Raw genomic sequence first — 13745 nt, 5'->3', positions numbered from 1 at the left:
GGATATCCTGGCCCACCTGTTATCAGATCAGGTTGGAGGGATATCCTGGCCCACCTGTTCACACAATGTGCAGTATGTTCGTAATCAACCTGTAAATTCAGTAACAGTGTTTACAATGAAGTACTAAGGTAGTACAAGCATCAAGTATTGCTGAGAGTTGTGAAAACAAGACAGACTATTACTGAAGCCTTAATAGTAAACAAGAAATGTAAGGTGTTAGCAGCTGGTAATAGTCAGTCTCACTAACATAGTACCTCTGACACTTTGTTACTGTTTAATATTGCAGCTCCATCACTGATAGATAAAAACAGCTGACAGTATCTAAAGAGACCTTTTCAATGATCTCTGACAACAGGTAAATCAGCAGACTATTTGTGTGGTATAAAGATTTAAACAATACTGGATATAACACAGGAATTATTATATCATTAGTTATAGGACTTGTGTAGTAATATATCATTGTATGTGTGACCTCTACCTTCGATTTTCACGATCATCTGTTTGTTTAGGTGTTGAAGGCTATATCTACTAAATCCAGTCTAAGAACACTACTGGTCAGCCCTTGAGTAGACCTACTAATTCTTACCATAGGCTCTTGTGTATTAAGGTATGGAAAATGTCCTGTAAACCCCCTACTGGGACAGAAGAGCTACTAATTCACTCATTATTATAGCAACAATCTTGATTACATCATAACAACACACTCTGGTACAAATTAAAGGTAATTTAGACACCTGTTCCTATTTTGATAGACTCCTTACCTGGTACTCCAGTGACACGATACACAGTGTATCAGGTAAACTTTAAAATACTGTCCATATCTAAGTGTTTACTCTTAATAAATCAAATTACTCAAGGGTGTAATCAATCTATCATACAAAATATGAAAAGAATTACTCGTATCTTATCCATGTGGCTCCTGCTGGGGCCCCTCTACCGTAAATGATGTACCTTAAATTTAGACCTTCACATCCATCCTTAAAGCTGTTCCCTGTATTTAGAGCCTCACTGCCAACCTGTGTCATGTACCCTGCATATAGACCTTCACATCTACCATGTATCTGGTACCTCCAACTAGACCTTCACATCCACCCAGTATCTTGTACCTCCATCTAGACCTTCACATCCACCCAGTATCTTGTACCTCCATCTAGACCTTCACATCCACCATGTATCTTGTACCTCCATCTAGACCTTCACATCCACCCAGCATCTTGTACCTCCATCTAGACCTTCACATCCACCCAGCATCTTGTACCTCCATCTAGACCTTCACATCCACCCAGTATCTTGTACCTCCATCTAGACCTTCACATCACCCAGTATCTTGTACCTCCATCTAGACCTTCACATCCACCATGTATCTTGTACCTCCATCTAGACCTTCACATCCACCCAGTAACTTGTACCCCCATCTAGATCTTCACATCCGCCATGTATCTTAAGCTTCTACCCTGTATCTAGACCCTCACAATGTCTATCACAAGGTACAGATGTTGTGCCCTTTATCTAGACCCTCACAAAATCTATCACATGATCCAGCTGGTTACCTAATTTATACCACATGTCTCCCCAGGCAAAAGACAAAGGGAGGGCGAGGATGAGTAGTTAAATGATACCTACACCCCCTCCCCATCCCATAATATGTTTTTCCTGCTACTGTTTCATACATTATTTAATCATGCATGTTCTCTTGTGAAATAAGAAACATATACCCATGAATGCCAAGTGACTGTGAAATACTGTTAAGTGGAAAGAAAGGGAAAATATCAACATGTACAGTGACATTTACTTAGGAATCAGGACCCAAAAGTTTTCCAGGCTTCTGAAAGGCGCCATATACTAGTAACTCATGGGAACTTTATGTCACATGAAAATCAGCCAATTAAAACACAAGAGCTTTTCTTAATAAGAATCACTATAAAAATTAGCCTTGGGTTCCTAGCAGGTTATGGCATTCAGCGAGGGCAACAATCTGGTTAGTATAATCAAAACTAATACAGCCTTCAAGGAATCACCCGTTGAATATCTATCACAGAAAATAAGAGAATTTGCAGCATCAGACAAGAATTCATGGCGTTCCCATAATTCTGTCACTCGTCATACTGTCACCCCTTAAGTGTACGCCCACCAAGTCTTCAAGTCATATTCATATCAACCACAACTTATAACATCTTCCATTTAAACAAGATCAAACAAAACTTAAGAGCAGACATTTAACTTTCCGTGTGGATAGACATGCTTAAGGTGCAATATTTTAAACTTGGTCATTGAGATTTGATTGATCTATTGGGCGGCTTCAGAGGACAATACAGTCCATGTCTGTGTTGACAGACATATAGAGGGAGGATTTATCTACATTCTTTAGGGTTTAATATGTTACATAAATCTCAGCTGAGTCACCTGTACATCAAAATCTATGCCAAAAATATGGCCCCTTCACCAGTTTTTCTCAAGATTGATGTCGCATGCCTTTCTCTGCTGGTACTTGACCAAGTGAAATATCCAATGATCTTTTTGAAATAATGTTTATAAGGAAATATATCATGAGGAAATACTTACCTCACATATTCTTGGAATCAGTCCTGCATCTTCCTGTGAAAACAAATACTGAATTAAATATTTGAGTAATTAAATAATCATTGTATTCTGTCACAGACCTCAGCAGCTGGTAGGTGGCAAAAATGGGGAACAGCTTGAGATGAGTATTGTTATGACAGATATCATCCACAATATTCTGTCTCATTTCACTTCAAATCTTATTAACCTGAGTTTTGATAGTTGAATATGCATATGTTATCAATTTGACAAAATTTTAATTAGTGGATGGAAAAAATGTTGAATCACCAGTGATGATAAAACTTCCAATGGTGATAGAACGTCTTTAGTTTTGACCAATCAGAATTGTTCTGTCCAATAATTACTCTGGTTTTGGAGACAAGTTGAGTGAAGGTTGAATATTGATTAAGCACATCTTAGATGGATTTCTAAAATCCCTATTCATATCCAAGGAAAGCTTTATAAACATAAAAGCAGTCATTTCAAAATGGTACTGTCTTGTTATTACAAACATTTAACTTTAAATGTACAATGATTTGCTACTATTTCCTAAACTTCAATGGAAGATATCAATGCTTTGTTTCATTAAGCATCATATTTCATTCATACAGTAGAATAAACTGACATCAGAGAAAAATAATACTATTTAAATTGATAAGATATTCAATGGAACAACACATCTTCTATGTATCTAATGACAGAAAATTCAAAATTTAGTTATTGAAATCTATGTAACTTCCCTGATCAAATCCATGCTTATGCATTTCATGAAACAGCCAGTCAAGACTTGAACTATGCAAAACTTCAAATGATGTCAACAAGCAACTTTATGTACTTATACCAGGAATACTAGACTGATAGAAAGATATACAAGAAAACACTTGACAAGAAAATACAACCATAGGTCATATCAACCATAATCCATTCACCGTGAGTTTTATGACTCAAATGAATGATAGTGCACATTTCTTACAAATGGCAACCTATTAGATTTATAACATTCCTTCCTGACACCCATTAATGACATTCCTTCCTGACATCCATTAATACGAAACTATCCTGACATCCATTAAAGAGAAACCTTTCTGACACCCATTCATGACATTACTTCCTGACACCCATTCATGACATTCCTTCCTGACACCCATTCATGACATTCCTTCCTGACATCCATTCATACGATACCATCCTGACATCCATTAATGAGAAACCTTTCTGACACCCATTCATGACATTCCTTCCTGACATCCATTCATACGAAACCATCCTGACATCCATTAATGAGAAACCTTCCTGACACCCATTCATGATATTCCTTCCAGACAACCAATAAAGACATTCCTTCCTGACATCCATTAATACGAAACCATCCTGACATCCATTAATGAGAAACCTTTCTGACACCCATTCATGACATTCCTTCCTGACACCCATTCATGACATTACTTCCTGACACCCATTCATGACATTCCTTCCTGACATCCATTCATACGAAACCATCCTGACATCCATTAATGAGAAACCTTTCTGACACCCATTCATGACATTCCTTCCTGACACCCATTAATGACATTACTTCCTGACACCCATTCATGACATTACTTCCTGACACCAATTCATGACATTCCATCCTGACACCTATTAATGACATTACTTCCTGACACCCATTCATGACATTCCTTCCTGACACCCATTCATGACATTCCTTCCTGACACCCATTCATGACATTACTTCCTGACACCCATTCATGACATTCCTTCCTGACACCCATTCATGACATTCCTTCCTGACACCCATTCATGACATTCCTTCCTGACACCCAATTATGACATTCCTTCCTGATACCCATTCATGACCTATCCTCTATTTGAAATACCCTACTACTTTCACTAAATCAAGGAGCATTTTGTAAATCCATCTTTCTTTTCACTAAAGAAGTGTTCCTTTTATGGTAGAACAATACCTGGCCTCCCATCATGGTGTAAGTCTTTCCTGTGCTTGTCTGTCCATATGCAAAAAGACATGCATTGTATCCCTCAAAGGCAGCCTGAAGCACCTCTGTACCCAGGTCCTGGAACACCTATAAAACAAATTCAGCATCATTTTATTACCTCACAAAACCCAATTCACATCTGATTTCATGCTATCTCTCCTCATCATCAAGAGAAAAAGATAATAAAACTATATACATTTTCATCAGCAGAAAAATGACAGATCTTAATCGTTTCTTGCGGGTTTTAAGTTATAACACATCTTTTACAGATCAAATTAAATTTTGGAAATTAACTTTATAAATCCTGAACATTTCTATACTGTTGTTTTAACATCTGTAGTTTGCACTGATGTTCTAATACCAATTTATCTTTGTTCCTTCCAGTCAGGTCAGCCTGGCTAATTTTGGTGGTGATCATCATATTTGTGACAAGATTATATATCAATGATGTTATCTGTATTCACTAATTAATGTTTTACACATTTTAATGAAATGATGGCCAGACTTTGTTTCATCATTACATAAAGTTCAGATTGTCACTTATAACATCAGTACAATATCATGAAGGAAGATGGACAGCTGGACAGACATTCATATCCTCTGTCCTCATCCTCCATGAGGGCCCCAAACAATAACCAGCTAGCAATTCCATTGATTCTGGGTTATGCTAATTAATCCAAATGTTTTGTTAAGATGAAACTCCCCTACAACTGATAACATAATTATTCTATATTGGAGTGAAATGGTTTATCAATATTTCAATTATCTTTTTTCCTCTGATACTCTCATTGACAGCTTCAAATGACCTAAATGAGCTTTGGGTTGACCGTAATATCCTCTAGCTGCTGCAAAGGTTTCCACTGGCTATAAAGCTTAGACAAATATACCACACAGTACCAGCATTTCTAACTCAGGTATCTTCAGTGTGCAATTAAGGAAGAGAAATTCTTTAACACACACGCAAAAAAAAAAAAAAAACCCTGTTCTCTTCTCTGTTTTCACTCTTAATGGCAAGAAATTTAAACATTAATCCTTTGCAGGAATACCGATAGGTAGAACTGTTGCCAGGATGTCTGACTAATACCCCTTGCTCCCAAATCAACAATTGTTTTGTCCCAACAAGATTTCTCCAAGAGGTCTTCATGTGGTCACCATGGCAACCAACTGAAAACATTGTTTTTGGGTTGTTTTTTTTTTTAAGTGTTATCATTGTATTTGTCATCCCTATAATCCTTTTCATACTGATTTTCAACTTATTCAGAAAATATCTTAATTTCGACCAATCAGAAGCTTCCAAAGTGTTTTCATGGAAATGGTTTTGGAATACCTAATATGTCAAATTATAGGATGCAGCATTTTGATCAAGTTTAAATGAAAAGTGAAGGGCACAACTATATATCATGGGAATGTAGCATGCCAAGTTTGGAAATGTTGCTTCAGTACTTAATAACATACACTTAACGCAATATTCCAAACAGAAATCTACAAAGCTGGGCATTACCAAATGTTGTAAAATTTTTATGAAAATCAAACCGGCACAACTAGGAACAAAGGGGAACCTATAAAAAAGTTTGAGAGAGATCCACTGAGTATTTCTCAAGAAATAGCGATATCAAACTTTACTTGGCAAAATCAAAGACGGTCACCTGTCAGCAATTTTGTTTTTTCGATCAGTCCTAAAATCAAACAGGCACAAGCAAGGACCAAGGGGAGGCTACATGTGAAGTGAAATTGGAGAAAAATCCATCCAGTACTTCTCAAGAAATAGCGATAAGAAATGTTTACGGACAGACCAACGACCACGAATGTAGGGCGATAACCCTAACCCTTAATCTTCATTCAAAGAGATTTTACCTAATAGACCCTGAAGTTCAGTTTTCCTCATTTGTAAAATAAGACATTAAGGTTGAAGATTCAAACTTTTGAGAATCACTGAAATTTAAATCTTGGGCAATGTCATTCATTAAACCAAATGACTCCATGTAGGTCTAGGTCTGGTTGAAGATGTTTTTGTTGTTTGAACAATGTTGACAGCTTGTAGAATATATACCATTAGGCTACCCCAGATCTTATAGTTTACAGCTCAATTTCAGTTTTCAACCTTTTCAACACTGCTAATTTTAGAGGTGAACAACACAGCTGTTTCATCCCAGGCAACCTTTAAACATTAAGAAGTTTGTTAAAAATCAAGGATATATTTAACAATATGACCAGATGTGTCCTATCTACAATACACCTACACTAAATTAGTCCATTATTGATCTAACTCACCAGGTCTCCTATCAATTCTCATATCAATATTGATCAGCCCAACACACATGTGTGTCCTAAATAGAACTGTCTTTGTTATATCTTATACACCTGGGATGGACAATAGTAACACTTGGGAGGAGTTCTACTACCATTTTCAAATGAAGGTACTCCCAAGTGTTTCTAGTCACAAGAAATGAAACCACGGACAAAAAGAAAGTTATGTACCAGGTATATAAACTTTACATAAGTATTTGTGTGATATCAAATCATTAGCAGGTCACCCCAAATTACAAACCCTTGATTAATGTCTATGAAAGACTTCTTCACCAAGGATCAAGGGTTGGGTTGCAGGTGCCAACTCATGGCCATGGTATAGTAAGACATTAATTCAACCAAGTTCAAAAAACAATATGTCAACCTCTGGTTAACATTTTTTGGCTAAGTGACATAAATTCATTGGATTTCAAAACTGATATGTCTAGATCTATCAATATCAAATTGTGTACAGAGAGAACCACACAGAAGTGGTTACAAAAACCATGTCCTGAATTCCCTCCCAACTTGATGGGTGATTTATCATACCAATAGCAAAAGAAATGTCGAAACACTTTGGTTTTGCCTGTTGTTGTATGCCATAGTCCACTATGGCCCCCCTAATCAATGGGTAATTTAACTGTCTGATAGCTGATATAACTCGTCAGCATGAAATGTACAGTTAATGTTTGGTCCAAACTTTATAACACACAACAATTTATTAGCCTACAACAATTGTAGCCATGAGTATTTGCTTTAGTATGTTGTATATTGTGTGTATGGCTGTGAAAAAATAACTTGTAAAGCTCTGATAGGGTAAGGATTATGTGATAAGTATTATGTGAATGGTATTGACACTACGATAATTATCCAAATCTCTCCAACGGTCCTGATAAAGACTAAGCACAAAAGTATCACTGATGGCAGTAGTAATTAAGCTGAAAAATTTCCTTTACGATACAAATACAAAATTTCTAAGATTATGATTTGACAACTGACTGACCACGGTCATCCTTCTGACAACAAATAAATGTTACTGACTGGAAATAGTATTTTACATGGTTTACATCAATATACTCCATACTCTAGGGAAAAAATGGTCTGGAGTTGTTCTGAAGCAATTCCTATATGAGTGCTTATATAAACTGTACTTTTTACAGTGTCAACCTCCACTTTTACACCTATCTTTTTTACTGGTGTGATGCTCTAATGAATGAACATGAGAAATCCTTCCCAAGGGGTTGGGTAGTTGAGCTAAAGACGAGTTTGTAGTCATAAGAGAAATTGCAAGTTCTTGTAAGATATGCCAGCTCACTATAAATTCTTCCTTGGTGAGTTGGTAAGGATACCATCGAAAGAGAAATTCTCCTAATGTGACTTGGTAAGACATATTAATTCTCCCCAGGCTAGGTAAGTTGGTAATTGTCAGTTTAATATCAATTCTTCATCGGTGAGTTGGTAAGATATGCCAAATAAATACTAATTCTCCATTGGTGAGTTGGTAAGATATGACATTAAAATATAAAGTTTTCCAAGGTGAGTTAGCACAGCCTGAAGACATTAGGAAGAAGACAAGGGAATACATAGGAAGGTATGAACCATTGGGAGTTACTAGAAAGGCCAGGTCAAGGAGGTATAAGTTATTGGTCACAGATAAACAATGATGTTGTTTGTAATTCCTACCACACCCAGTGCTTCTCAGGCTAATATTGACTGATAACTGACCAGCAAAACGATGACCAAGGAAAGGAATTTGTGGCTAACTGACCAGCAGAGGGGGAAAGTAATCTATGGCTAACTGACCAGCAGAGTGGGAAAGGAATCGATGGCTAACTGACCAGCAGAGTGGGAAAGGAATCTGTGGCTAACTGACCAGCAGAGGGGAAAGGAATCTGTGGCTAACTGACCAGCAGAGTAGGAAAGGAATCTGTGGCTAATTGACCAGCAGAGGGAGAAAGGAATCTGTGGCTGACTGACCAGCAGAGGGGGAAAGTAATTTGTGGCTAACTGACCAGCAGAGGGAGAAAGGAATCTGTGGCTAACTGACCAGCAGAGTGGGAAAGGAATCTGTGGCTAACTGACCAGCACAGGGAGAAAGTAATCTGTGGCTAACTGACCAGCAGAGGGGAAAGAAATCTGTGGCTTACAAAATGGAAACATATATTGTACACCTCCATTTGTAGCCAAGGAAGTTAGCTTACATCTAAAGATTAACACAGGCAATGAAAATCTGACAATCACTAACTTATCCTTGACTATATATTTACACACTAGCAATGTTTGTCCACAACTTGAAATACGCTGTAGTGTTTATGGTCACTGTAACAATGACACTAACTCACTGGTATTTAATACTGATTTCCAGCATGCTTTTGAACACAAACAAATCTACATTGGTAAAAATAATATCTAGTCCAGACTGGTTGACTGTTTTAATGGTGATTTGATATGCGAATGGTTTGGAATTGATATTAATGCCACAACTTAAGTTTAATGTATATCGCAATCTGTTCACATAACATAGTAGACATTACTAAGTGTAATAATTAACAGGCTCTGGGATACACTTAGTATGATATAACTTATTGACACCAGCTTCAGGAAAGATGTCTCATGCCACATGGAATGTGACTTCCTTAACAGAAGTTGTAGGCGTTATTTACAAACAATCATAATTGTCAAACAGAAAAACATACACAAAGTTTCTAACTAAAGATGAATGGTTAAAATCTTCAACTGAACAATTAAACATATCAGTTAATATCTTTATTTCTGATTTATTAAAATTAGCTTAGTTGGAACATTGTGTAGTTATACCAAAGCGTAAAACTCAGATAACATCAGAAAGTGAAGTTAAGATCTATAGCAGGTAGTACATATATATTGGCCGACACTGTAAGGTATGCTGTGTGTATCTGATACAGGTTAACACACAATGGCTGTGTCTGGAGGCCATGGGACAGTCAACCAGATCATAATGAAGCACCTGCATATAGCTACAATCACATTTCAGTCACTGACAATTTAATAGCTAAGAGGTACTTCACAAAATAACAACTGAGTAGTACAAGTCCTCTTGCTAACTATCATACCAAATAAAACTTTTAAACACCAGTCTCTAAAGTTTGATTAAATACTATTAATATCTAAGTGAAAGGTTATCACAAAGTACTATAGAGAAATGGACCTTTCTTAAAGTGTGCCCCTGCTGTAATCTAAGTTCCCTTTGGCCAACCTGTCCTGTAAATACCAAGTTGCCCAGGGCAGGTCGGCCCGGGGCAGGTCAGCCAGCGCCGACGCTACCACGAGACCCTTTGTTAGTCTACAGTTTAGCGCGTCAATGAAAACACAGGTTTTTACAGCTCCACTCACTGCCGTACTTGTAAACCATTATATCCTGTTTAGGGTTATCAATAGCATATATAACAATACCGCTAAATGTAACTATAGTAAACTCAACAATCTATAGACACCTAAAGAAATACCTACATAAAGTACAATGTTTACCCCCCAAAAAATGAGAGAATGTGGTTCAGTAGTCAGCACCGTCAAAGATCTAGAAGAAAATCATTTTATGGCCTGACTTCAGAAATCATGGTCAGTCCATCAACAGGAAATCTCAAATCTGAAGTTGAAGGAAAACAATCGACTGTGAACACGAATGGTTGTGTCTGATTCTTGGCCATAAATCTGACAGCTCAGGTGTGTAATCTCTTATGTTAGCAGACACACTCTTAATTTGGGGTTTCCAGTAAATTGTTTCAAATTATTACAGGCAGATTGAGTCACACCTGATATGTGTTTTATATGATATTAGTTTCATTGCTATAAAGATGATAAAGGTACTGAAGTGGAGATCTAGAGGCTAAGCATTACCTACACACACAGTATACCTAGTCTACAGGTGTACCTACCTGGGTCTACCCTTACCTTCTACAGTTTGGTATATAAATCTGTTTTTAACTATCAGTACAAGAGAAGGTGTAAAAGATATCACAGCAAATCAGGGCTTAATTGAGATATAGAAACCTGATCTGACATTATAGCAGACCCCCCTGATCAAGTTAAATATCTCTGAGGTGGGGAAACAGATTGGAACATTGAATGGGCGCCAGGTCCAAGTGCTTGTATAACACAGCATTTAGTCAAGTATTGAACAGAGGCAAATTGTGATACAGTAGATGCCAATAAAGACTACAGGACCCCACCCCTGACTACATCAAACAGGTCGTACTATCCATGTTTTACACTATATTTAAGGTTTAAGCACCATTTCCCTTCACAACAAGGGGAAATCCATAATCATGATTGTGACATGGTGATTTCTAAAAAAAATGATTTATTGTGACAAAAATTTACCAAACAGACATCAACAACAGGTTGGCAATAGATGATGAGGATGTACTACAACGCCATCATCTCAATACCAAGATTTTTCTCCTCTGAATGAAGACACCAGAGTGTGTATATAAACTTGTGTCATATATTTTACTTGTGAAGTAAATGTATCAACAGGTAATAGTATGAACAGTGATGTGCCACATTTTTGGTTATTTATGTATATATTCTTTGTTTCTAACCTTTTTTAATAAATTTTCCTGACTTCACTCATGGATCATTTTTAGTGAAATTTTGTGCACTTATGAAGAATTTCCTGTTTCATTTAATACTATTTCCATTGTTTTCTGTTGTGTTATATATATATATATATTATAATGAAACCTGCTTATTATCATGCTCTATGTGTCAGGGAAAAATGTGATAATGATGAGACCTGAACATTAACAGTTGACATATTTTTCTGCACATCTAAACATGGAATTTAATTTTAGATGCACCAAACTGACTTGTTTGTAACAAAAATTATTTGAAGACAATAGATTTGTAATTTGATTTGTTTTTCCCATAAAACAGTGATTTTCCTTGATTTTTGTTTGTTTTTTTTCTTTGAAATATCTAAACTGCCATCATAAGTTATCATTAACAATCATGACAATTCATGTGATATATAGTTTATATGTGGTCAGATTCATGTGACACTGACTGTGTCATTAGCCCATGTTTTGCCATATAATTTATTTACACAATATCGTATAGGTTTCATAATGGTGTATTATCGCAAAGTTGGTTATATACAGTGTGTATCTCTGCAACTTCGATAAAACGTGTTCTGAAGATTGCAATTCGATCTTTGGCGACAAAAATAGCCATTCATTGGCTGTTAAATTGATGGTTATTTTTAATGACCAATCAGATGCCATAAAACAAAGCATAGGGAAAACCCTGTTTTTAAACATGTTACGGTCACCTTACCAGTGCTCACAGTAATTCAAGCAATAAATGATTTGAAGAAATATCAAATTGTCAACATTCTGATATTATGACCAGCTGCGTTGCCAATCTTTATTCCATAGGATACAGGTTTTTTCCTGAACAAATCATCTGTGAAAAATGATTACCATATCAGCAATGATGTAATTGGCCCAGTGAAGCTTTTCGGGGCACATGTGATAATTTTTTGTGATAAATCATGCTTAATTCAGACTTCATTCGCGCAACCTGAAGTTCAAAATTGGTTATTTTTAGCATTTTAAGAGTTGTATTGGAAATGTGTTCTTGTAAATTTAAAGATGGCGACATCATAATGACGACACTGACATGTCGGTTTGGTATTCCATGGGTCATTGTAAAAAGAAGCAACAGTCACAATTTTTCATAAATTACAATTCATGGTTTATTATTTTCTTATATGTCTTTTGCAAAACAATCATTTCTCTTAAAAATGATCCTGGTATGTATACTAAAGACTCATTTTCAAGAAGTTTCAGCAACATCCGTAAGCAATGCCCACGGAAAATTAAATGAGCATCATGAAAAGAAACTATAGATATTATTGTACAAAATGGCCAAATATTGTCTAAATCCATTCCTAAATGAAGTCAAGAATATTCATTGAAAAAAGTTAAAAATAGAAAGAAAAAATTATAAAATAAAAATAACGTGAAAGACTTATTGCACATCACCGTAGGTACCAGAGTGTGCCTACAGACCTATGCCATACCATTTTACCTGTCCTGTACCTTTATCTACAGGTGACAGTATATAGGTAGCTTTGTACGTCTTTATACCTGTATTTTACATTGTACCTGTCCTGTACCTGTATCAATAGGTAACTGTATATAGGTAGCTTTGTACGTCTTTATACCTGTATTTTACATTGTACCTGTCCTGTACCTGTATCAATAGGTATATAGGTAGCTTTGTATGTCTTTATACCTGTATCAATAGGTAACTGTATATAGGTAGCTTTGTGTGTCTTAATACCTGTATTTTACATTGTACCACTTATCAAGTCTTGTTTCTTGATCCTTTATGGCTAAAAATGTTTACAAGTGTTACCCTAGTATATAGGCAGCTTTTATAAAGGTAGGAGTGAAAACCCCACATGTCAAAAAGTTATCTGGAGCACTGTAACTGTATATAGGTAGCTTTGTGTGTCTTAATACCTGTATTTTACATTGTACCTGTCCTGTACCTTTATCTACAGGTGACAGTATATAGGCAGCTTTGTACGTCTTTATACCTGTATTTTACATTGTACCTGTCCTGTACCTTTATCAACAGGTGACAGTATATAGGTAGCTTTGTACGTCTTTATACCTGTATTTTACATTGTACCTGTCCTGTACCTTTATCAACAGGTGACAGTATATAGGTAGCTTTGTACATACCTGTATTTTGTACCTGTCCTGTACCTTTATCAACAGGTGACAGTATATAGGTAGCTTTGTACGTCTTTATACCTGTATTTTACATTGTACCTGTCCTGTACCTTTATCAATAGGTATATAGGTAGCTTTGTACGTCTTTATACCTGTATCAATAGGTATATAGGTAGATTTGTGT

General features: G+C 36.3%; 1 protein-coding gene across 1 annotated transcript in view; it reads right to left on the bottom strand.

Moving 5' to 3' along the window:
- Positions 1–13745, bottom strand: part of LOC132559734 (uncharacterized) — a 108762-nt gene that overhangs the window by 78818 nt on the left and 16199 nt on the right. The window contains exons 4-5 of the mRNA XM_060224361.1: positions 4524–4640; positions 2563–2595 (exon numbers count right to left, since the gene is read on the bottom strand). Of these exons, the coding sequence (XP_060080344.1) occupies positions 2563–2595; positions 4524–4640 (150 nt within the window). The remainder of the gene's footprint in view (positions 1–2562; positions 2596–4523; positions 4641–13745) is intronic.

This window comes from Ylistrum balloti, unplaced genomic scaffold (genome assembly GCF_031769215.1).
Source record: "Ylistrum balloti isolate Yb309-2 unplaced genomic scaffold, AGI_CSIRO_Ybal_v1 Utg370962, whole genome shotgun sequence".
Lineage (NCBI taxonomy): Eukaryota > Metazoa > Mollusca > Bivalvia > Pectinida > Pectinidae > Ylistrum > Ylistrum balloti.
This window is presented reverse-complemented; position numbering and strand designations above follow the sequence as displayed.